The sequence below is a fragment of the Mytilus edulis genome, chromosome 8 (genome assembly GCF_963676685.1).
Source record: "Mytilus edulis chromosome 8, xbMytEdul2.2, whole genome shotgun sequence".
Classification (NCBI taxonomy): Eukaryota; Metazoa; Mollusca; class Bivalvia; order Mytilida; family Mytilidae; genus Mytilus; species Mytilus edulis.
The window spans coordinates 46,478,539-46,505,564 of NC_092351.1; the positions used below are offsets into that span (position 1 = coordinate 46,478,539).

Here is a 27,026-nt window from a genome sequence, read left to right on the forward strand (position 1 = left end):
ATGGCAGATCAACAGAATTTATTATTCACGAACATCGATGAAAGCCAAGATAATCTCGAGGAAGACCATAAGGAAGAGCATGTATTAGACAACGAAGAAGATATAGAAGAAGACATAGAAGAAGACCACGTAGTAAACCACGATAAAGACCACATGGAAGACCTTGAGGAAGAATATAAAGTTTTTCAAAGTGCTTTAGATAAACTCTCAGACGTAGGGAAAAGGGAAAGATTTTTGATTTTTTTTCATTAGTACAGAGTGGACGTTTTCCTTTTAAACAACATTGCATTCGACCTGTTTTTGAACATTGTTGAGTAGTTTGAAAAGGACGAATCCAGACGAATGAGATACTCACCAACATCTCTCCAGTATGTTTGGTTACCATTGACAACACTTTTTCTTTTTATTCTTCGTGAAACATATTATTAAACCTAGGTTCCCACAATTTATTTCATAATTCAATCTCATAAATTTTTCTCTAAGCACTGTTTTTTCATGAACAATGTTTCCTTATTTAGGTAAGTTTCAACGACTCATAGCTTGAATATAAAAAATATGATTTGTACTTCCCCTCACGCATTCACGATGTCCTCAATCAGAACCGATCCCCTCACGCATGACTTAATGAAAAAATGTAGTTTTTAGAATTATTCAGACGTCTATCAACACCGGACAGCGTACACGCCGCCAAAAACAACATTCATACCCTTTGCCCTTAAAAAAAACTAAATTTGAACTTGTTAGTCTGTAAATAAAACCATTTCAAAATTGAAATGTCACTTTTTAAGGCAGTTTCTCGTGGGGCAACTGATTTTGTAGGAGTTCAACTCTACGTACAACGGTAAATGATACACGTATCTCTTCGTTAAAGTATTCACCACAGCATAGCATTCTCTGATTTTCAATATTTTGATCAGTTGAATAAGAAAATTGAGATTTAGAAATGTACATACCTCTTGAAGCGGTGAAAATTACTCCACTCAAGCACAACCGGAAAATCCTCTCACGGTTTTCATTGCAGAACCAAATGTTCTGCGTGTGTAGATTACCAGCCGTGAGTATATACCCTTTCTGAGACCTGAATCACACATATATTACGGATTACCCTTGACTTAATGTTATTTTCCAGTGCAAGTATTTGTTGACAACAGTTATATATTGAAAAACCCAACCTGATATGTTCGGCATACGTGAAGGATTTTTTTTTAATATGCTGTGAACATAATTTTATCGTGTATGTTATAATTTATAATAACACTTTTAACATTAAATTAAAGTATTTAAAGTGCAAATTGCGCGATTTTGTAGATTAACGTCGACAATTTGAAAAAACATAAATGAAAAAGAATGACCCTGCTTTCGTAATAAATGGAATTGCATAAGTAAATGCCAAAAGTACCATTTTTCGTCAATCATAGACCGCAACTCCCAAATATTAACATAAAGAAAAATCGTCAAAAACTTAAGGTGGCTCGTGGGTTAAAAAATTTCAGCAAAAAATTAAACCTTTATTTTTCATTACAAATTTTATTCATTACACTATAAGTAACAAAAATGTATGCTTCTTCCGGAGGCAGATTGTGAGCTAAAATGAACGGTGACCCCATTTTTTTATTTCATTTTTCTTTTAAGTATATGATAATGTTCACTTAAAAAAAAATATAGCGAAATCCTATATTAGAAAAAAAAAATGACTTATACCCAGGAGCCCTCTAAGGTAGATGGGGTGTCTAAATTATAATCCATAAAATATTTTGATAATTTGACAAAATGTAGTTTATAACCTGCTTGTTTCAAAACATTAATTAAAAGAATGGGTCAACGGACTTATTTTCACACTACATGTTCTGCAAAATTGTCAGATTTAGTATAGAATATGCATGGAAAACCCAATTTTCCTCATTAAAACGAAAACTACACTATAGAATTTTTACATAGAATATGAGAAGATGGCTGCATAATTATTCTTTCAGATAAGAAAAATAAAAATGGGGGTCACCGAACTCGTTTTCTTGCTATATAATAAAATGCGTAAATTCCTAACACTTTCTTTTGTAAAAATATAACAATCTGAATTATCTGCCCTTGCACTGAGTTATCTCCCCTTATTTGGCAAAGTTTGAAGAAATTGAATCAAACAAAAGTATTCGGTTAATGGTAAAATACAACCATAAATATGATAAAACATTGCATTTTCCATATTATAATGAAAAAATCTTACACATGAATTACCTACTTATCTCAAAATTTGCACATTTTATCAAAGATACAGACCTTGTTTTCTGGTAATTCAAAATCCAAGATGGAGGAAGACACCCTATCTACCTTAACACGAATTTTGTTGATATAACAACATGAAATTATCAGAATTTGATGAACGATACACAAAATCTGTCTTTTGTATATACATATTTTAATAACTAGATTCTTCCGTTGGAAAACTAGGTTATAATAGAGCTTTCTTACAAATTGACGAAAGGTACGAACGAACGTAAAGGGAGCACGTATTTCATTTCTACAATAACAGTTAAGAGTCTTTGTTTTATCCAGTAAAACAGCATTCTTTTCTAAATCAAGTTTATTTAAAAATTAAAAATAATATCGCAAATAATACACGATTTTAATATAACTAAACAGAGAAATAGTGTCAAATACACTTACGTTCGATACGTTACTTACGTAAACCACGAGTACACACATTTCCGCGGGAATTTTTTAAGCACGAGTTGCACGATTAACATTTCAATGACATTATTGAAGTACGTTAGTCTAAATTTAACGACATGATTCACATTTATTTGTATTTGTTACAGTACACTTTCAGCAAATTGTCAAAGTGGAATATCGAGATTTGCTTAAAAAATGATACACATGTTTGGAAGATAGACGCGAAGTTGTCACTTATCGTCCAGTGGCTAATATTTCATGAACTATAGGCAAAACGCAGTTATACGCTAAAATAACCGTCCATTGCTCCGGTGTATCATATATACACATTTAGGGGGGCAATGAATATTACCAGGGGAGAGGCGATGATTCAAACGTTATGAAACGAGTAACAGCATATGGCATATACAATGTAGTATGAAGATCATCTTTTTTTCTTCATTTTCATTTTATTATTTTGAGCGTTGCAAATTTTGAATCAAGGAAGTATTTGTGTTTTTGGTTGGGGAAGAAGACAATGCATTTTCTTTGACATTTTCTTAGGTTAAACAGTGCAACATTGTAATATTGAAGAGTTGGAGAGGGGTCGGTTTTTAGTCTTCTAGGGGCATTTTTTTTCGTCTGACTACTCTATATTTAGAATATTTTGTAGTGTTATCTCCTCCGACCTGGTGGTATCAATAATCATATTCTAACCTATCGTACGTCCCGAATATATCTTAAGAAAAATCCAATTTTATAAGTGTCGTTGCATACACGATAATTGTCCGAAGTTCCACGACTATTATTTAAATATGTCAAAATAAAGGATCCCTAAAACGAGTCTTACGTACGATTCGTCAAGCATACGTACCTTTCGTCAATTTGTAAGAAAGCTCTTATAAGAGGTTTGTTGTTTGCTTAACCTCCAGTGCTATATATTTCATGCATGTTTAAAACTTTACGAAGTAGCGATGATTTAAATTTTTCCATTGTGAACGTTCCATTTCAGTGAAGCGACTTTCCAGCTGTAATAGTATAGGGCTCGGGTTTCCTTTCCTATTTTCTTGAAAGAGGGTTGCTACAATGTACTTGCAAGTACGCTGAGTTACCAAAGGTTTCAAATGGTAAAGTTGGATTTATCCCTATGAAGGTGTAACGGACCCTTTGCCTTGTTTCAATGGGTTTGTGTTCTTAACAAACTTTCTAAAATAGCTTTCAGTAGTATATTAAAGTGTAAAGTGCGTTTTTTTTTTGGCTTTCGTAAGCCCTGGGAATCATGATAGATTAATGTAGGATTTTTGAGTTTAGAATTTAGAATTTTGAATTTTGAATTTAGAATGATCCTTCTCGGCTTTATAGCAGAGAAAACCATTTCAATATATATAAAATTTGTGAAAATACCAGTTCTTTCATCCAATCAAAATACAGTATTTTACATAAGTCTTCATTTGTAGCAAGAGTTAATCACAGAGACCGTGCAGACTCGTCGTATTGTTTATAGTGTATGTTTGCAAGAGTAATGTACTTAAATTTTGATTGAGCTTTTATCATTTTAATTTTTCGAAGGTTGTCCATATGATCACCGACGCTGAGTAATTGCCAGGAAAAATGTTTTGTAATCAGAATTTTTAGAATCATTCCGTTTTAAATAACGTTGGTTGTAATGTATTGGCACAGAGAGTCATGGTTAACAAGAGAACTGTTTTTCTACAGTTTGGTCCAAAGTGATCTATTATATAAATACTCTTTTTTCTCTTATAATTATATTTTTTTTCAATCAGGCTAATCGATTTATTTTATTTTCACAACCCCAAATGAACCTACCAAAAACTTTGGCGTCAAAAAACGTCAAAAGGAAGTGTTCAATAAAATTGAGAATGGAAATGGGGAATGAGAGAACAACCCGACCATACAGCAGACAATAGCCGAAGGCCACCTATGGATTTTCAATGTAGCGAGAAACTCCCGTCCCCGGAGGTGTCTTTCAACTGGCCTCAAAACAAATATGTATACTAGTTCAGTGATAATGGACGTCATACTAAACTCCAAATTATACACAAGAAACTAAAATTAAAAAGCATACAAGACTAACAAAGGCCATAGGCTCTTGACTTGGGACAGGCGAAAACATGTAGATTAAAATTAGTTGAAAGTATGAATTCGATGACTTATGAATAGTGTTTTCAAATCGTACACTTTTGCCTAACCGGTTACTCGGATAATCGTTCGACCGATTAACCGGTTAACCGGTATAGTTTAAATTGGGGTTTGAAAGACTTATCATTAGTACCCTACACATAGATTTAAGATGTGGTATGAGCGTCAATTTGACAATCTTTCATCAAAGTATACATTCAGTACATTCACATTGGTTTGCATTCCACAATTTTTGAGTTAGCATTTCGTTTAAAGTAAGACTAAGCCTTGCACGACGGAGGTTGCACATTTAGATGTAGATCTACACAAAATTAGATAAAAAACGAACTAATGAAGAAAATCGTAAAATTTAATCGCATTACTGATTTAAAGTTACATCCCAGCTCCTTTGTTCTAATAGGGGTGATCTGAGCCGGATCACCCCTACCAGATCACCCTAGTTTGAGTTTCTTTGTTCTGTAACATTTTGGCGGGAATGTCAAATCCACTATAAAACTTATAATTAAACATACAATTATACGGTTTATCGATCAAAATTCACGTAGAAAAAATCCAGTGTATATGCTGGGATTCGAACTCAGGACCTAAGTCCTTAAGCAAATCAAGCCACGACACAACCACTACACCAGGACGACTGGATACGATCTATCAGTAATTTAACATACTTAAAGGAAGCATGATGTTTTTTATAAGTGGGGCCAGTTGGCAGACCTTTATTCAGTGGGGTTTAAACCCTTTTCGTTAATAAGTGAGTTGTCAGTGATTGTTCAGTTTGATTTTACACTTTTTCAAAAGTGGGGCGAGTAGGTAAACAAGAGTGGGGCGATTTTTTTCATAAAGTGGCGATATAGGTTGGGCCGATTGGCCAGTGGGGCGAGTTGACATTGTTTGATATCTACTTATCCTGTTCGGGGGTCAAAAAGGGTACAAATCATATAGTAATGTATAAAGTATATTATAATGGTTGTGTGGCGTTCTAATTTAAACTAGATTTTATGAATTGTAAATGGTTTTTCGTCTAATCTAAAACAGCTGGGATGTAAAATAGTTATCCCACTCGGACTTGGTGTGTCAGTGTAAGATCACCCTGTAAATGGTTTTTCGTCTAATCTAAAACAGCTGGGATGTAAAATAGTTATCCCACTCCCAGCTGGGATGTAAAATAGTTATCCCACTCGGACTTGGTGTGTCAGTGTACTAAGATCACCCCGCCCCGGCCATCGGGGTGATCTTACACTGACACACCAAGTCCGAGTGGGATAACTATTTTACATCCGCCAGAGGGTGATCTAACACTGACACACCAAGTCCGAGTGGGATAACTATTTTACATCCCAGCTGTTTTAGATTAGACGAAAAACCATTTACAAAACCATAGACAATTGATCTGTCTAATAAATTACCAAGACGACAAATTTATTTATAAATAAAACATATCTTTTTAATGATTTTAAAACAAATTTATAACAAATCTACCAATATTAAAAAAAAGTCCGGTTAACCGGTTAGCGATTTTGGTATTCGGTATTCGGTCGTTCGACCGGTTAACCGGTTAACCGTTGACAACATAAGTTATGAATATTACAATGTTTGTATAGCGAGCCTTTTATGGTACAGGGATCTTTTATATCTGACTGTTTGGTTTGGGTTTTGCTGAATTGTTAAATTCCGTACAGTGACCTATATTTCTTTAACTTTCTCTATGTCATTTGGTCTGTGGTGGAGCGATGTCTTGGTGACAATTTAAAAACAAAGTCATCTATTTTTTTTTATTTGCGTTTTTTTGATTGTGATAAGCCTTCCAATTGATATTTAGCGTGTGTTTTTCTATGTTGTGATATTATACTATTGTTTCAGCTGAAAAAGGGAGAAGGTTTAATTGGTACCATTAAAACGTTTAATCCCGCTGCAAATGTTTCCACCTGTCCTAAGTCAGTAATCTGATGTTCAGTAGTTGTCGTTTGTTTATGTAATTTATACGTGTTTCTCGTTTCTCGTTTTTTATATAGATTAGACCGTTGTTTTTCCCCGTTTGTTTGGTTTAACACTAGTAATGTTAGGGCCCTTTATAGCTTATTGTTCGGTGTGAGCCAATGCTCCGTGTTGAAGGCCGTACATTGACCTATAATGGTTTACTTTAAAAAATTGTTATTTTGATAGAGAGTTGTCTCATTGGCACTCACACCACATCTTCCTATATCTACCTAGAACAACGATGGTTTGAACATTTCTTAAGTGGTGCGAGTTTATAGTTATTGTTATATATACACACTTTAAAAGTCGTGCTGTGCTTAGAAATAAAACACTTGTATTATATGTTTAGATCTAAACGTGTTCAGGATAGTGTTTAATTTCTAAAAACATTTCTTAGTAAGCACATATCTAAACATGACTTGAATTTAAACACTTTTAATGTGTTATAAAATGAAAGTATATTAGAAATTACTTGTTTCTAAGCTAAAGACGATTATAAACACAACCCTTAACACATTCCTAAACACATTGTATTGAGACAGGTTTAGACCTAAACTTGTATAAAAAAAGTGCACAAAAGATGTGGTTAGAAATGTATTTAGGATCTAAACATCATTGTTACAGTGTAGATAGGTTTCATTGTATGATCAATCATATTGAGGCTTTTTGTCGAGCCTGCAACATTTATGTCGCAATTTCAAGCGAGACATAGAGATCCTATATTCCGTCATCGGCATCGGCAGCGTCAATATTTAGGTTCGTAGATGGAAGATGTATGAGTGACAATGAAACGACTATCCATCCAAGTAACAATTTAAACCATTATAGGTCAAGATGCGGCCTTCAATACGGAGCCTAGCTCACACCAAACAGCAAGCTATAAAGGTCAATCTGGTTAAAAGAAAAATAGACATCAATAACTTTGTCAAACCTTTATGGAGTTTTAGAAAAATTTAGACATGCTTAATTATGTTTATGACCAAAATATAAAAATATAAAATCCATGCAGATCAAAACCTTTAGAATATTTATTCTCATGTCCCTTATTATACTGATAAATCAACTGAACTACTACACATTTGTATTTAGGGGCCAGCTGAGACCCACCTCCAGGTGCGGAATTTTCTCGCTGCGTATATGAGCCATTGGAGGTTTTGAGCAGTAATCTGCTCTTTGGTCGGGTTATTGTCCCTTTGACATGTTCTCTATTTCCATTCTCAATTTTAAGCTTTTTCAAAGTTAATATTCTGATTCAGTCTGATGTTACAGTGTTTGTCTGTATTGCATTGAGGCCTTAGGGGTGAAAATATTAGTTTGTTTGTTTGTTTTGTGTTTGTTTTTTGTTGTTTTTTTTTATCAAAAACTGGATAATGGGGGTTCTTTGATATGCTGAATCTGACTAAAACAAATTTATATTGGACCATAATAAGTAAATGTCCAAAGGACCGGGTGATAAAAATCTAAAACTGAACATACATAATAGATTTAAACGAGTTTAAACAAAGCATGTTTCCAAATAACTTGCATAGTACACAAATCTAGACAATATATATATTGAGGAGCCTCTGGCCTTTGTTAGTCTTGTATTATTTTAATTTTAGTTTCTTGTGTACAATTTGGAAATTAGTATGGCGTTCATTATCACTGAACTGGTATATATTTGTTTAGGGGCCAGTTGAAGGACGCCTCCGGGCGCGGGAATTTCTCGCTACATTGAAGACCTGTTGGTGACCTTCTGCTGTTGTTTTTTTCTATGGTCGGGTTGTTGTCTCTTTGGCACATTCCCCATTTCCATTCTCATTTTTATCAAAGTATTGAAGTACTGAACATAGGATGACCGCAAGTTCTTTTGGATAGCCACAAAAAAAATAACATCTCTATACCTGAAAGTGAGGTGAAGGTACATGTACATAGATATATTTTTTTTTCTGAGACAAGTTCGTGTGTTGATGATGAATAAATGAGAGGGAATTCAACCTAACCGTATTAACTATTGCACCGTAGTGATATAAATTAGTATACTCTGGTTTGTTGTTATATAGTATATAACTATTTGTATATAACAGTTACATGTTTAAATAATTCCGTCTATTTGTATATCTTTCTATTTTACTATTCTAATAATAGTGCAGTGTAAGCGCGTGGTGGACACCCTTCTGTAATAATTCGATTTGTCTAATAGATTGGATTTAAGTAGGCATTCATATTTTCTCGCAAAACTTTCCTGCGATATTCTTCATCATGTGTAAACACAAATTTTCGGTAATTTTGATTTCTTATAATATTGATATATATATTTCCCACGACAAAATATTTTCAAAGTACTTATCTATGTTCTCAAAAATAATTTTCATGCATATTTTTTTGGTGAAATTGATGTATAACAAGCGATAAAGAATGTTATTTTGCATTTAGTAATAAAATTATTCAAACATGTCAACCAAAACTAACCATATAAGCACTTAATCATGTCTATTATGTAAATCTATATACATTTAGCAGCATAGCAAATCAGCAATATTTTGATTCTTTTCTGTTTACATTATATAAAACGGTCACTGAAGTCAGTATCTGTATTTGTATTTCAAACTTCTGAACATGGATGAGGGCCCTCATGGGGTTTTTGATTATGTGATTACTTGGCCGTTTTTTTAATGATTATTTGATTATTAAGCCAAATATTTCATGATTATTTGATTACCTAGGACTGTATTTTTAGTTTATGATTATTTGATTACTAAAGATCAGCAAATATTTAATGATTATGTGATTATATTGGCAAAAAAATGGTGATTATGTGATTACTAGGACCCCCCCCCCCATGAGGGGCCTCATGGATGGGTATGCCGTTGATTCATTTTGGCTATTGTTTGATTGGTGGATCTGCGCATAAATAAGTCATGCTTGCTGAGGTGTGCTCATTTAAACCCAGTGGTTCAGGATATTTTGTAAGATTCACCATATATCGCTAATCCTGGCTGAGCCGGCTGCTTGAACTTTTCATGCATATATAACAATCACTTTTCCATGGTGGCGTCATATATTTTGTTTTATGACGTCAAAATTTTACGGGAAATTTTACATGTCTATTAATGGCAGACAAATAGCGATAAGGTTTATAAAACTAACCCAGTAGTACATTCCCCAACAATGTGACTGACGTGAGAGATACTTTCATGACTTTATAATCATGAGAAGTTCTCTTCTTGGAAAAGTATACTGTTACATGTAGTATATGATGTCGGTTGGTTGATTTTGTTGGTAGCTAAATTTCAAGTGGCAAATATTTCATTCCTGTTCGCATAAGTATTTTTTCGAACGTTCACGGTATCATTTATAATTTATAATGACAAATCTAACACAATTGACGAGATTGTTCATAGTTATACAACACCTTATGTGCAATACATGTAACACTGTACAGTGTACAATTTCCTTTTGAACATTTTCTGGAAAACAGAATCGTGAATCCAAGGCAAACAAACGTGAATTACGAAGGAATATTTATGAAGAGCTTGTCAAAAATGGGGAACGAAGCAACGTTAAAAATGATGTTGATAACCCATGATATAAAACTAATGTTCCTATGCGCGGATAACCTCTGTATACGGCTTCTACTTAAAAAAAATCATTTATTTTAATTTATGATAGCTGCAACGGGTTCGACGACTTACAGAAAAGAGCGACGATTTACAGAAAAGAACCGAAAAGGACCGAAAAGGACCAAAAAGAACCGGAAAGGACCGAAAAGAACAGAAAAGGAGATCGACGTTTTTTGTAATTGGAAGAAAATTAGCAAATTGCAAATTATTTATGTCTATTATAAATGAAAATTGGTGGAGTAAACAGTCTTGCAAAATTATATAATATTTCTACAGGTTACCTAAGTTTGTATTCCGAAGTGAATTAATTGTCAAAAATAACTGAAGTACAACAACCATTAAGATATAATCACATCATACGTGAATAATTAGCTCTAAAACTCCCACTTATTTTACACTCTTTAGAAGTTTTAGTGATGAAATTTCTATACATAACCTTCAGACGTCGTCTCGTCTGTTGCAAAAAAAAAATTGTTGCTGTCTAATGAAAGTATTTTCACCCTCTCCTTTACGACAGATATACGATAAAATAACTAAACAGGTACAAATAAACAAATTAAAACAAAACTCAGCTTTATAAGCAAACTGGTACCTATGAGACTGTACATTATGACAATCTATTGCCGGTTGCTGTGTGTGTGTGTGTGTGTGTGTATTTTTCTTGTACCGCAGTTTCATTGACGTGACCCTCAAATCTTATTTTATTTCAGTATTTGACTTTCGAATTCGAATTGTCTTTTGCATTCAACAGTCCAAAATGCCTTCCCAGGTGTATAGTTGTTTACACACGAAATAAGTATACCAAGTCCCCCCCCCCCCCCCCCCCGTCCCGTATAATCGTGTTCATGTTGATGTGACAATGTGACAAGAGAGTTCAATATTAGAGACCATAATTTTACACCATATCCAGGTAACAAAAAAATGAAAACATTAGTTTAGTAGGAATTGCTTTTATTTCAGAAAAACCAAAGTCCCTTCTTGGATTTTGACTGGATTCATTTTTCCTCAATCTGTATATGTGTTTGTAGTCCAGACTGTTGTTGATCGTGTTGCATTTTTAACTTTCTACTGAATTTAAAGGCGCAGCCGCATTTGCTGTCAAACTGATGATAACCGATTTGGCATAAATTCTCATATTTGATTCATAACATACTAAAACGTAAATCCAAATTACAAAATGTCTAAAAGAAACAATTAACAATGCATGGACTAGATATAACATATAAGCATTTCGTTCGTATTTTAGACTAGATGCCATCAAATTAACCATCGAGATTACCTCCGAAGACTGCCGATAGTTATTCGACCCGATTTAAACATAACTCTAACTAGATTTGCCATTGCAAGCAATAGCGGATGGCACCCTTCCCCCATTGCCAGGCGTGCTGCAGCCATTTAGAAAATTCCAAAGTCAAAGAATGAATCTACACAGGCCAATTATCATTTTTGTGAAGTTTCGTTAAGTTTGGAGCATTTTGATATTTTAAACAATTTTGTTGTTTCCATGGTTACGGCGGCCATTTTAAAAGTTCCAACTTCAAAAGTCAACTGTGTTGATCCCAGTGACTGTTTCTGTAAAGTTTCACCCAGTTTGCAGCATTTTTAATTGTTTTTGAAAGTTTTGACCTTTTTGCATTGTTTCCATGGTAACAACAGATATTTTGGAAATTCCAACGCCAAATGCCTCATCTTCCAATGTTGATCGTCGTTACTGTGAAGTTTCAGGTAGTTTGGAGCATTTTGAGATTTTTGAAATTTTTGGTGTAGTTTCCATGGCACATGTTCCAATGAGTGCCAAAATCATCCAACACCTGTATATAGTGGGCACCTACATTGTATTAAAATATGATGGTTCTGAGTTCAAGCATATCCAAACAGTTCACCAAAACAAAAAACCTGTTTTTGTCACATTTGTTCCGTTTTCATGGTAACGACAGTCATCTTGATGATGCCATACCCCACTGCACTATTTAATGTGGTGGTCAACATTATGGTATAGTTCCATCAATATTGTTCTAGCCAATTCTGAGAAATAGTATGGACAAAAAAGTGTGGAAGAATAAATATAGTAATAAGAAAAAAGAAACGAACAATAACAATATGTCACCCCAACTCCGTTGAGGATGCCATAAATATAGAATAGACTGAGAAGCATGTGGAGTTGTATAATGACGAACTTACGAGGTCTGTTTAATTTCATGTCATAGATTTGAGAAATGTAAATCATTGTTTTTACCTGGATATGAATGATTTCTTGTTGACCAAATCGGTCGAAGAAAGTTTTTTTTTTAAATGGTGGATTACTTGTTTCACTTTTCAATGTTGACATTCCTTTCGTTTTAGTGTTCTGAACACGCTAAGGGCATGCGTAATCAATCTTCAGATTAAGGTCAAGTTAGGGTTACTTGAAGACGGGTTCAACTGAGGTTGAATTATTCACCTGCAAGTCAATAAGATATTTGCAATGTTTTCGATTTTGACCAAATTGAACCAAATTGACCGCTAATAGCGAAATAGTATATCATTATTCCGCTTTAATAACTGTTTGAGACCCCAAACTAAAATCAAATTTTAATTTTTGTCTAAATGGAATCTAACATGTCTTATGTCCCTTTAACAGATTTAAATAAAATTTTCGATTGTGTTTATTTGGCCTATATTTAACATACATTTTGTATAGCAAATACTGTAAAAATTATCTCTTCTTGTATTAGACCGTTTAAGATTTTGGAAACAACTCAACATTTAAAAAAAACCTAATGTCTTGCATTCTTGTGTCAGGGAAAAAGGTGCGTCAAGATCGTTTCAGATTGTAAAATTTATATAAAATCAAAAATACAAAAACTGTAATAGAAATTAAAGTGTAAAACTATAAATTAAACAACAACCCATCCATAATTATTTTACACATCCATGTTCCAACTTATGAATGTTATATTTATCTAAATATAATTATGTCAAATTTGCTTTTAAGTATACCGATGACAATCTTTACAAGTGATACAGACAAATTAATGGAGTAAACAGTCTTGCAAAATTATATAATATTACTATAGGGTTACCTAAGTTTATATTCCGAAATGAATTAATTGTCGAAAATAACTGAAGTGCAACATTGAACCATTAAGATATGATCACCTCATACGTTTATAATGAGCTTTAAGAGTCCTACTTATTTTACACTCTTTAGAAGTTTTCCAATTGAAATTTCAATATAAAACCTTCAGAAGTCGTTTCATCTGATGCAGAAAAAAAACACCCTACAGATATAGCAATTTTTTTCCCCATTGAATTTTTCTTAAAATTTGCATACATATACCATGCAATGGCCTCTATAAACATTTGAGTTAAAAATAGCATGTCACCAGACTCGTTTCCATGGTAACGGCCAGCAAAGTTGGTACATTACGGGTATGCATAAATACATACCAGTCCTGATGTAAAAAACCTGGATTTTTTTCAAGCTTTTGAAAGTATTTTGAAAGGTTGTTCTTCATTTATTACAAAATTATTAATAAAAATGTAAATAAAACACAAATAATGGCAGTTTTATTCATATTCATTAATTTCGGCTCCAATTTCATTAACACTGCTGCACACAGAAGTCGTCTCATCTGATGCAGAAAAAAAAACAATAATTGTTGCTGTCTTATGACATGTATGAAAGTATTTTCACCCTCTCCTAACCATGTTTACGACAGATATACGATAAAATAACTAAACAGGTACAAATAAACAAACAAATTGAAACAAAACTCGGCTTTCAAAATATAAGCAGACTGGTACCCGTTATCTCCATGTACAAATTTTTCTATAGATACATGTAGCACAGGCCAACATTTATCACCATCTGACATCGTTTAGCTAATCTGCATATCTGTTTTAACTTTTAAGTGGTTTATAAGATAAAATTAATAAAAATCAACAGGCCATTAACGTTTTTCACACCCTTTTCATTTATTTATATTTACTGAAACACGAAATGAAATGACTGTAAAGTGCACAAAATTTATAATATATAGATAATGATGCATTTTTTTTTATTGATTAATCTCCTTTTATTCACATGTAGCCCATCGTTTTATACCGTAAATTGAATTAAGAAATTGAAACGAATCAAGAACATCGTAAAGTTTGCCAAGGTTTACATGTAGCAGGAATTGAAATTTTCTTCAAACGTATTTTACAATTCTATCTTCTAAATCAAGGAAATGACACTTTGATTTTTGTTCAAAAACATTTATAAATGCCTTAATACAGGGAAATCTAACTTTTTTTTGTAAGTCTACATATCCCTATAAATGAACAATCTAAATTTGAATTATACATTCCTTTATTACGAGTGGAAAACAATTGGTGTATATATATACATTGTTTTAACTTTAAATAATAATTATATGTAGGCTCTTTTCGGTCCTTTTCGGTTCTTTTTGGTCTTTTTCGGTTCTTTTCTGTTCTTTTTTGTAAATCGTCGCTCTTTTCTGTAAATCGTTGGACCGGCTGCAAGTGATAACAAGTGTCCAATCTTAAATATAGCCATTGTTCTCTATAGTAAGAATATGAAAAAATAAAATAATTACAGTAACTTTAATAAACACATTAAAAATAATTTTGTTTTCGTATTCTTATCTATAATACAAGTACACACCCGTAATATCGCGGGTCCGTGACTGAATTAAAGTATATAACTATGCCTAAGCCTTATTTTAGTAATTGGTATTGTCATCTGATAAAGTCATGTCGATTATAAGATACACAGTTTTCTCTGCTTTCAAATCTTTCTTTTGAACCCGTCGACCTGGAACTTATCAATTATTGAAAATATTAATTATTTGGAAAACAAAAGGTCCAGGCTTTCCAGGAATGGGGTATTTTTTAATCAACAGCATTGTCCTATATTAGTTATCTTAGAAAGTCTGGCTGATTGCTGAATAAAGCTACAATAGGGAACAATTTGACAATGATTGAATTTAGTAGTGTCAGCCCTTCGATTATGACCCGTGTATATATATAGCAAAATCCTAAATACACCGTTTGGTGGTGCGCCTGTCAAATGCGGAACGTACAGATAAGGTAATAGCTAACAGGTGAATATACTATTGGTATCGGTATCGGATTAGACCCGGAACTTGTTAATTATTGGCAATATTAATTATGTGGAAAACAAAAGGGTCTGGAGTGGTGTAATTTTTAATCTACACCATTGTCCTATATTAGTTATATATAGAGTTGAATTCTTTGATTTGTCGTTTAAAATTACCCGATGACGGCTGACAAATTGGACCTCGTAATTTTAGTATTATAGATATATTTAGTCTACCGGGTATAGTAATTTGATACTCTGGAAAAATATTAATTAAGATTATTATTATTGTTTATGTTTACAATCCGAAAAATTAAAATAAAAAGAACTTCGATTTCCACCAATGAAATGTCGTACACCATTCATTCACACCATTCCCGATTGCACGTTACACGATCACACCATTCATCATACACCATTACACCATACCCCTTACACCATACACCATAGCACAATACACCTGGCACCATTGCACCATACACCTTACACCATTACACCATACACGTTTGTTTGGGAAGTTTACACCATCTAAGGGCTGTATCAGTCAAAAACGAAAGCCACGTGGGTAGAATGTCTGTGGCAACAATACACTGAAATGTCATCACGGTCATTTGATTTTACTTAAAGTACTATTTGCAACATTAACTTGAGTGTACTTTTTTTGTGGTTTTCTTATTGCTCAATGGCATACCGGTATGTTATTCATATTCGTTAAACCGAGAACATAATAAGAAAAACATAATACCGTTGGTAGGTTTTACATCCGAGTTGACCGAACGGTATAAAGGGCGAAACAGTGAAATTCCTAAAAAAAAAAAGCGTATGCGGATAAGAGGAGACATTTTTTTTTTGTAATAGGCAACTTCGTGCAGGGTGTAAAAATGTAAACAAACTCTTTGAGCATTGTAGTGTCGAGTCGATTTATAAACCAATGAAAACACCCGACATATCAATAACGTATAATGTGCATACTAACGCACCCGTTAATAGCGCACCCGTTATTGGGTCCGTTAGTTAACGAATGCTTCGTGAATAAGCTCCCTGTTCTTTAACAGAATATGCTGCATGAATGCCAGTTAGACAACAATCCACCAAAGTCCAGGAAACATGTTACATTCGAGTTAAAGTTGCGGTAGCTGAAACACAGTGAGTGACAATTTCGGCATTTTCTACACATTACAACTGTGTTAATATTTCAAAATTATCCAATGGTAAATAGTGTTATATCTAATTTTTTAATCAGTAACAGGTGTCCATGACTTTTATTTTTATCATTTTATTTAGTATATTAATAATATGGATTATAGTGCTTAACAATACTAATGACTCTTTTAGTGTTCCAGAGTCCGGTTGACAATAGCGTACCGGTCATGCATGCATTATATTGTTAAGGATTTTACAAATACCCCTACAAAAGGTTATTAGACACTACATAAATGCTGTCTGAGTATTAATCTTCTTTTATAGCCATCTTTTTTCGTGTATATCGTACAATATATTTATTTTACCATTGAAGGACTTTCGAAAGGCACACATGAATAGGTTGAAAAAGGGGAACATTCAGAATTTAACCAAATTTGCTTTATTTCACAGATTTTAAAGAAATTAACTCTAATATGAAGTGTTATAAATATTTAATGAAGATTGGTAGAATCCTGGTCCTTAAATATGATGACTCAGCATAAATTCACAGTTTACAGTATGCATAGTTGACTTAAAGTCCTGGATACAAAATTAATTCATAATATTTGCATATTTGTAAGTTTAATTGTTAAGAAGTGCTTATATTTAATCTTCGCAGTCATTGAAACTAATAGATCCTGCCTAATATTATTTATTGGGTATTTGTGTCCTTTCGATAACCCAAAAGTAAGCCGCAACACCTAAATCTGCCTTTTTTGTCACCACGGCATAATAAATACAAGCTAGAAAAACAAAAATATCTCAAGAAAACTTACAGAAGAGTGTTCTATCCTGAATATGCACTAAATATTCCAAATTGCCAGAAACAGCAGAATGATTTAGGAAATTTGAGGCCCCAGGGGCAAAAAACATAGAAAATTGCCTACCCTCTGGGTCATAAAACAAATAATTTAACTTGTAAATGCTATGATTTTATGATTTAAAAGTTCTTGATATAGAAAACAATAACTATGCTTGGAAGTTATCCAAAAATCAGATGTTAGCAGTCATCACTACAACACTTTAAGTGAATTTATATCTCAGACTGGTATCTGCATACATACAACAATTGCAAATATGGCTTTGTTTGAACACTTCTAGTATATATATTAGCTGAATTGTGTCAGATATATGGTTACAGATGATACAGTTTTAAACAGGTTTTATGCATTTTTTTATCAGAAAATATGCAAATAGGGTAAGCTGGCAATAATTAAAGTCTTGTTTTCAAATTCTTTAAAAAAATGAAACAGGGGAGGGGGTATAAAATGTAAAGTAAAGAAAAACTTAGAGTATATACAGTGATTTCTTTAAGACTATAATTCTGATAAATGAGTATTAATGTGAGAAAAACTGATTTTAGAGAGTTTACTATTTGAATAAATGTCTGTATAGGTTGCACTTTGTAAATACAGCTGTTTCTCAAAACACGCCTCTTTTGGGGAGATCTTGAATATTCATAGAACATTAATTTTGTGTACATACTGGTTCCCAGTTATGCGCTCTGTGTTCCATCTCACAGAGACATAACTTGGGAATGTTACCAGTAAATAAACATGTGCATATTGTTTACATTGAAATCTGTGGTAACCTTTCATTCAAGGTAGGGGTAGTTAAGGAAATTAGTGATGGTTTAAACTCTGAGAAGTTCAGGGCATATAAACGTTGTAAATATGCCGCACAGCCCTATATTTTGACCTTTTAAAAAAATTGTTGCGGATATAAACTTTCAATTCTAGGATAAGATTTGTTTCAAAACTTCATAGTAAAAGTGGTACAGTTTTAGCCGTAAAAGGAGTTCCCATGGGAAATTGCATTGTCAATATTTACAGAAATGCAATCTGAAGTGGATAAATGTGGTTAAATCATCATGATTATCGAACGATACGTTTTTTTATCATTGAAGGAGTTGAAAGAAAACACAAAAACGAATGGCAAATATAAAGTTGCAGATGAAGAAAGAAGAGAAACATGGACTGGACGTTTGGACTTCTTCATATCTTCTGTTGGATATGCTGTTGGTATTGGCAACATCTGGCGATTTCCATACCTATGTTATAAAAATGGAGGAGGTCAGTTTTTTCTTATGGTATTGGAATAAATGTGAATGGGTTTTCATCAGTCAAAATTGTTTAAAGGTCAAATGAATAAATAGAGTAATTTAATCTGTTATACAAACACTTAAAAGTACTCGATATTAAGCATCTTTAAACATGCAGTAAAGATGAGTGGTATGAGCGCAGAGTCACAATTTGGAAAAAAAACATTGTAGGTCAAAGTAAGGCATTCAATACAGAATAAAAGGGAAAAACAACAGAGGCAATTATTAGGAAAGTAACATATTAAATTGGCCTCTTCAAGAAAAAAGTCCCTTTGTAAAAATAAATAAATAAAATAAAACATATTGGAAAACAAATGCATTGATTTGTCAAATATTTCTTTTTCAGGATCGTTTCTGATTCCGTATATAACGTTTATGATACTAGGTGCGCTACCAATGTATCTTCTGGAATACTCTCTTGGGCAGTTTTCTAGTAATGGACCAATAAGTGTTTGGAAAATATGTCCCTTAATGAAAGGTGAGACCTTTTCTATTATACGTGTGTTCTTTTACCTTCAGCCCCAATCACACTAGACCAATATCGCACCACTATCATTGCGATCTAAAATAAATTCAGATCGTAGTGCAGTTACGGTGTGCGCGGCATACACAAATGAATTATCGTTGTTTTCACGATGCTACTACGTCCTCATTATGCTTCTATACCGATCCCGATACGATAATACAACGTTCTTATCACGCTTTTACAGCGACCTCATTTAGATTATGATTTTACTACGCTCATCACGTTCTCACTACGACCATACCAAGATTCATTCGATTGCAACACGACCTTACCACACTTCTTTTGCGATTATAGCACACTCTTGTCACTATTATAATATGTTCGTACGTCGGTATCAGCAATAACGTCAACATCGTATTCCATGAAAAAAAACTGTCCCATTCCTTCTGTTTCTCATTAATACGTATATTTTTTCGGAAAAAACAGTCATGCCACCAAAATCTACCAGAACTCGTGTTGGTGTTAAAAGTAGATGTAAGGACAGAAGGAGCTCTGATAGAATTTTGATCCAGTATAGAGATGTCGTACCGACCAATTCAAACTCAATCACAATTTATTGCTGGTACATAAAGGTCAAATGACGATGTTTAGGTGAACAAAAGTATGGATGACACGTATTTGTCAAGCATCGTTGGGCAGTTGGAGAAACAGTCCAAATTACATACAGACAAACGATTTTATATATGTCATGTCAGAACAACCAAATGAATGATGGTCGTAGTATGAACGTAACATAGGTCGTACGACGAGGGTGATGACGACGACAAGGGCGTGCTAGAATCGTACTGTGGTTTTGAACAGTGAGATAAAAACGTTGTACAGTCGTAGTAGAAACGTGGTTTGGTCACAGTGAAACATGATGGTCGTAACAAGATCATAGTAGAGTCGCTGAGAGATTGTAACGCACTCCGTCTCACTTTCTCTCTGACTAGAATTGCGCTTTCGCTAAGCTCTCACTACGATGGTACAGAGACCTTTGCGATCTTACTGAGACCCTGTTGCGCTCTCACTACGCTTTTACACGACCTGATTTCGCCACGACCACAAAACGATTGTTATTAACATGTTTAAAAGTGGCCACCCTTATCATGAGCATGGATACCTAACCACGACCGTACTACGACCTTACTGCGATTTACACGATCGCACTACGTTTTTTCACAGATCGTAGTGCGATATTAATCGTTTAGAGATACTATTTGTTTTTGTCTATGAGACGAACTATAAGTTATTAAAAAGACAAACCAAATAAAAAAAAACCAAACATTTCCATTGCGGCTGACAAGATAGCGTGATATTGAAGTCATGTTTGATACAACAATCTGCAGTGTGCAAACTATAAATCCCCATGATCATGGGCAATAACGAGATCATAAGGACTAAACAAGACGACTTTTGCACATATACGCATGTAATACTTGTTATATATTTTTAATTATAAGTGAATTTATTCTTTTCAACAACAAAATTAAAGTTATATTACAAAATATTTATATTTTTGATTTAACATCATAATCATAATGATGAAAGATTTAGTTCCATTAAATGAGATACAATGTACTTTATATTTTCCTCTAACTTTTGATGTCTTTCATTATTCATAGATCCAGATAAAAGTGTTACCTTGTTCGTACGCACATAACATACATAAGCAATACGAAGGTTGTATATGCGGAGTAGGGTCTGCTTACCCATGTTACCCACCTGATCATGGCGGGGTTCATGTTGTGTATTGACTAACATTGTTTATTTTTATCAATTTTAGTATGGCGCAGCATTTTCAGTTTATTGTCGATTTATATTTTTTTTTATTCATCTTTTCTTTTCTATAAAAGGTATTGGATATGCAATGGTGATTGTGTCAGCCATATTCTGTATATATTTTAACGTTATGATGGGATATGTGTTGTACTTTCTTTACCATTCACTGACCTCTGTTTTACCATGGAGCACGTGCAACAATGAGTGGAACACAGAGTTTTGTTATATTGCACAAACAACTAACACATCAACCAGTAATATTTCATCTATTACCGGAAATAATACAGGGGATTTGAAAATGTCATCAAGCGAAGAATTCTGGAGGTGATAAATACATATATATTTGCTGAAATGTTCATAATTAAGTACTATTTTATAATAAGTTTCCAACGTTGCAGAAGTATGTGGTGTAAGCTCTTTTTGAACTACATCTTATTTATACAATGTAGCGTCTAAAACCAACATAACCTCGGTATGAAAATTGTGAAACGTGAACAGATTGCAAGTAAGAAAATTTCCCAACAGAAATCAACAAATGACAAACGTAACGATTATCAAAACTGAAAATCTCACTATATGTTTAAACCATCAGACATGTTATCACATAATTGATACAAAAAAACAAAAAACAAATAAAAGACATTCCAAGGATGAACAAAAACTAAAAAAAATGAGCCAATTGGTTGAACATATTATTTTGAATTGTGCCTAAATCGGACTTTTAAATATCCTTGATTGCAGTCTAACACTTCCTTTTACCCATAAGCTGATTATGTTCATAGAGATATCGATTTACCAACGATATCCAAAAAGAGCTGGTTTCCTTCTCAATATCTTTTTCTATGTTAATAATAAATACATTTTCTGTTTGACAAGATTTTTGATTTTCGTTGTATCGAGGTGTCCAATTAATAGTCTGAGGCTACTCAGTTGACATCTTCAAAGTTCGGGACATCAGCATTTGCACATTTTAGTTTGTTTGGATTATTGATTTTACCATTTGACTATTTATTGTAATTTGGAGCTGTATTGGATTGGATTGTTAAAAGAATGTTTCTTTTAAGTAATGATATTTTTTGACTATTTCGATATTACCAAGGTGGATAGGCTATAGCAGTGTGACCAGTATATTATAATCTAATAGGTCGGTAGACGTATGTGCAACCGCATTTAAATTCCGCCATTGCATCATCACTTCAAATAGAATTATAAAAAATAAGATGTGGTTTGATTGCCAATGAGACAACTGTCCACAAGAGACCAAAATAACACAGACATTAACAACTATAGGTCATCGTACGGCCTTCAACAATTAGCAAAGCCCATACCGCATAGTCAGCTATAAAAGGCCCCGATAAGACAATGTAAAACAATTCAAACGACAAAACTAACGGCCTTATTTATATAAAAAAATGAACGAAAAACAAATATGTAACACATAAACAAACGAATTATAGGCTCATGACTTCGGACAGGCACATACATAAATAATGTGGCGGGGTTAAACCTGTTAGTTAGTCTGTTAAACCATGTGATTGAAAACAATAGACTGAACAGATTATTAACATTTTCAACTATCAATAAGCGTTAATTTTGTTACAGTTACGAAATTTTAGTGATATTGATCCTAAAACATTAAACCGGACATGATCTAAGTTTGTGAATTATGTTTGCAGTTTTCTTGACATGCATTGTGACGTGTCATCGTATTCATTTTATATTAGAAAACTATAGCAGTTATATTAGAAAAGTATCGCATTCATATATTTTTGATATTAAAAAATCATCGCTATGATATAAGACAAATATCGCATTGATATTTTAAAATATAGCAGTATCTTTGACTTATTGGTGATTTTGGCTTAGCAAACAATTGAATTCATCTCAATTGCATTCCACTGAATTTACTTCATGATATTTATAGAATGTGTACATCTACAAATGATAAATCATGCATTCTTGTTTCATTTATTCAACAATTCAATTTTCTCGTTTAAATACATTTTGCTTGTTATTACATAAAATAATTCATGGAAATTACACACCAGACGTATGTCGTGTTAAATGTCACCCTGTTTTAAGAAACGAGTCATTACTTTATACCGAGAAATATGCCTTTCTTCGTACAAATGCTAACATTCGTCTGAAATTTCCCACAATGCAACTCGTTGATATAAGACAATTTCGCTCGTTGATATAAGAAAAGTTTTTATCGAATCGCTTCTTCCATAGACTGATAAGTCATTTTATTGGTTGAAATATTAAAGGTTAGTTTTGTCAGATTGTCAGGAATTCCCCTTGTTTGAATTTACTGTGGATTTTATTGATTTGAAACCTTAAAAAATATCTATAAGTAGAAAAGAAAGTTATATAAATGCATTTTAATGAAATTTCTTAAATGATTTTTAATGTGCATAATAGAAAAATTGCTGGTTATATATCATGAGTGTGATTTATAACTGTAATTCTTCTCAGTTGTATTTGTGAAGTGTTTAATCCTGCATGGTTTTTCTTATTTCATTCATAAGTTCCTAATGAAAAATTAGTTGTACAGTGTATGGTATTCAGCGATAGACAAGTTAAAATACAGTATGTCGATCTCTAAATCACAAGAAATTATAGAAACAATGAAATATCGGCCATTTAAATCATTATATGGTACTTCAATCAGCGTTAGCTTTTACCGAGTAGAATAGTATGTGTACCACATTCACTATACATAGAAACAGAGTCAGAGAGTAACCCTGATTACGTTTCATACCAGTAAATACCTGTTTAGCTTTAATGTACTCCAGATCACAAGAGGAATAGAAGATATGGGAAACATCAGATTAGAACTCTTGTTATGCCTATTCATATTTTGGTTTATTGTATTTCTTTGTTTGTGTAAAGGAATAAAAGTATCTGGAAAGGTAGGTATTATAAACACGAACTGTTCCAATTTTGCTGCATCATTTAGCTTATAATAACCCCCCCCCCTTTCCGAAAAAAGACAAAAAAAGACAAAGATATGCATGGAGGGTAATAATCCTTAACTTCAAATAATGAACTGAATTTTGTAACACTAAATTGAAAAACACAACATCCGTATGTTCATGTTATTACCGAAGTTCTTGCTACAAAATTCTGTAAATTAAATAAAACTCAGTATTCGTATTAAATTTCGTCCTTTTTAAGCAATACATGTGCAGTTCTTAATTCGTATGGTTGACATGGAAAACAAAACCAGGAACGAAAATTATTCTGACGAATGTTAACAGCTGTTTGTACATACAGAATGATAACCTTGCATCTCCAAATTATGTCTATAGCAAACTCACTTAATTTATTTTAGCTTTTGTTTTCAACTTTCTTTTCGTAAGTAGGACATTTTAATTCTTTTTTTCTGCCTTTAAGTGATATTTACACCAAGAGCAGTTTATATTTTTGGAAGTATGTTACACAGAATTTCTGAAATGTTTTAAATATAAAATGTGTATAACAAAACTTCCAAAATTGCATTAAAAAATAAAGTAAAAGGTCAACTTTCGTCCCACATGCGTCGTAATCAATGAGAGTTCTCCACAACATACGTTCTCGTTATTTCTGGATTTCTGGAATGAAGTAGATTTTGTTAAAATCTAAAAATGAATCGTCTGATATATATATTGTACAAACGTCATAAGATAGAAAATACAAAATCTAAAAGAAATTTGACATTGATTGTTCTTAAGTATAGCATATATGGTTGTTTTTGATTGTGAGTTGTTACTAAAACATAACACTTTTTGCTTCATTACAGATTGTATACGTGACAGCAATATTTCCATATATTGTATTGATAATTTTTCTCGCCAGAGTAGTTACACTCCCTGGTGCAATGGATGGAATACTGTTTTATGTCGTTCCTCAATGGGACAAACTACTGTCTACAAAGGTATCCATGCTCATTTAAGGTTTATTTCATTTTTTTTTGTTTTGTTGTTGTTGATTTTTGCTGTTTTGTATACCCCCTCCCCCCCAAAAAAGTGAAATCACAAAAATACTGAACTCCGAGGAAAATTCAAAACGGAAAGTCCCTAATCCGAAATCAAATGCACAAACATATCAAACGCGTGGATAACAACTGTCATATTCCTGGCTTGGTACAAGCATATTCTTATGTAGAAAATGGTGTATTGAATCTAGCTTAAAACTAGCTAAACCTCCCATTATTGAATACTTTAGTTTACAGAAACATACTTAATACATTAAGGTTTTCGCCATATTAGCGAAAAAGAGTAGAACATGTGGGGCAGTATTAATTTTGAAAGATACTGTACATGTAAGCTACACGTTGTTAGGATTAATTTAAGTATAAAGCTATCTCGCAGTCAAAGTGAAAGAGCGACACAAGATTCTACAGTGACAAAATCAAACTGAAAAGTTGAAAACAAAACTTGATAATTACTGTAAATTCAGAAATTATTGCGTGCATTTATTATTGCGATTTTGTCATTTAAGACATCAATGCGATTTGAATTTTTACAATTTTGAGAAAAATCCTGGTAATTCATATAAAATATTTCAAAATGCTAGTTTAAATTATTGCGTTTACAACACTGTCGCATTTTTCGCAATAATAAAAATCTCGCAATGATTTCTGAATTTACAGCATCGAAGAATGAACAAAGGACAAGCAATTGAACACAAAACATAGAAAACTACAGACATCACTTAACTTTATGTTCAAAAGAACTAATTTTAAGTCTTTTACAGTTCAATATTTTTTTTCATTTAAACACAGTAATGTACACTTTATAGCATAAAAAAACTGTTAAATAAACCTTAAATTACCTGAAAATGCACACAAACATAATGACTATAATACTTATTATAAGTGTTATTCAATGCGTTTTTCAAGGCTAAACATGGCTAATGTGTTTGTTTTATTTAGGTGTGGGGTGAGGCTGCATTACAGATATTTTTCTCTACTGGAGTGGGATGGGGTGGCCTATTGACATTTGCAAGTTACAATAAATTCCACGATAATTTGTACAGGTGAGTAAATGTGATAGCAGTTGAAATGTATTGTATTTGATATATCTCTCATAACTGCTTTCATTTATTTTTAGCAACCATACATCAGTAACCTAAAGTTGGTGATGACTCCCTGCTTGTCCTTTAATTATATTGTTTTAATACTATACATCCATTACACAAAAGAGGGTCAAATGATACCAGTTGGACAGTCAAACTCATTAATCGAAAATAAACTGACAACGCCAAGGCTAAAAATGACAAAGACAAACAGACAAACAATAGTACACATGACACAACATATAAAACTAAAAAATAAGCAACACTAACCCCACCAAAAGCTGGAGGTGATTTCAGTGCTCCGGAAGGGTAAGCAGATCATGCTCCACATGTGGCACCCGTCGTGTTGCTCATGTTATAACATTCGTAAATGCATTGCAAACAATATAGATCGCAACTGAATAACTTTTGAACGCATAATATATGATAAGTACCAGGAATACAAATAAATACGTCAGACGCGCGTTTCGTAACTATAACATATACGACAATTAAACAGCTAACTGTTTGCTGAACAAGCCAAACATGTATACCTAATACAGAAATGTAATATGTCTGGAAATAAGTGCGAGGCTGTTCAAGCCTACCCATTAGAAATTCACATAGAAGTTAATTATCAATATCTATAAAATAAAAATCAGCAGACAAACTCTTTAGAACTGCCTGTTTCATATTGCAATATTCATAGAATTGAAATGAAAAGGTGGAATTAAAAGTTCTGATGTTGTTTTTATAATTGTTATATAAATATTCTGACAGAATGATGACAATTCCAACATATTTTCTACTGTTACTTATAATTACAACATGAAAATAAGCTGTGTGCAATCTGCTCTTTGACTATTTCAGCTAAAAAAAAACCCTACAAAAGTTTTATAATAAAGTGCAATTTTTAACCCTGGAACCACAGATGCAAATATGTATTCGTCATTT

At 32.9% G+C, this 27,026-nt stretch overlaps 1 protein-coding gene across 1 annotated transcript; it reads left to right on the plus strand.

Moving 5' to 3' along the window:
* LOC139484132 (sodium-dependent proline transporter-like) lies at positions 1 to 26,904 on the plus strand. Its single transcript, XM_071267858.1, has 8 exons — positions 1 to 213; positions 18,554 to 18,719; positions 19,095 to 19,226; positions 21,110 to 21,359; positions 23,815 to 23,947; positions 24,817 to 24,951; positions 25,951 to 26,054; positions 26,853 to 26,904. Exons 1-8 carry the CDS (start codon positions 1 to 3, stop codon positions 26,902 to 26,904), a joined length of 1,185 nt encoding a protein of 394 aa, XP_071123959.1.
* The last annotated feature ends 122 nt before the right edge of the window (positions 26,905 to 27,026 follow it).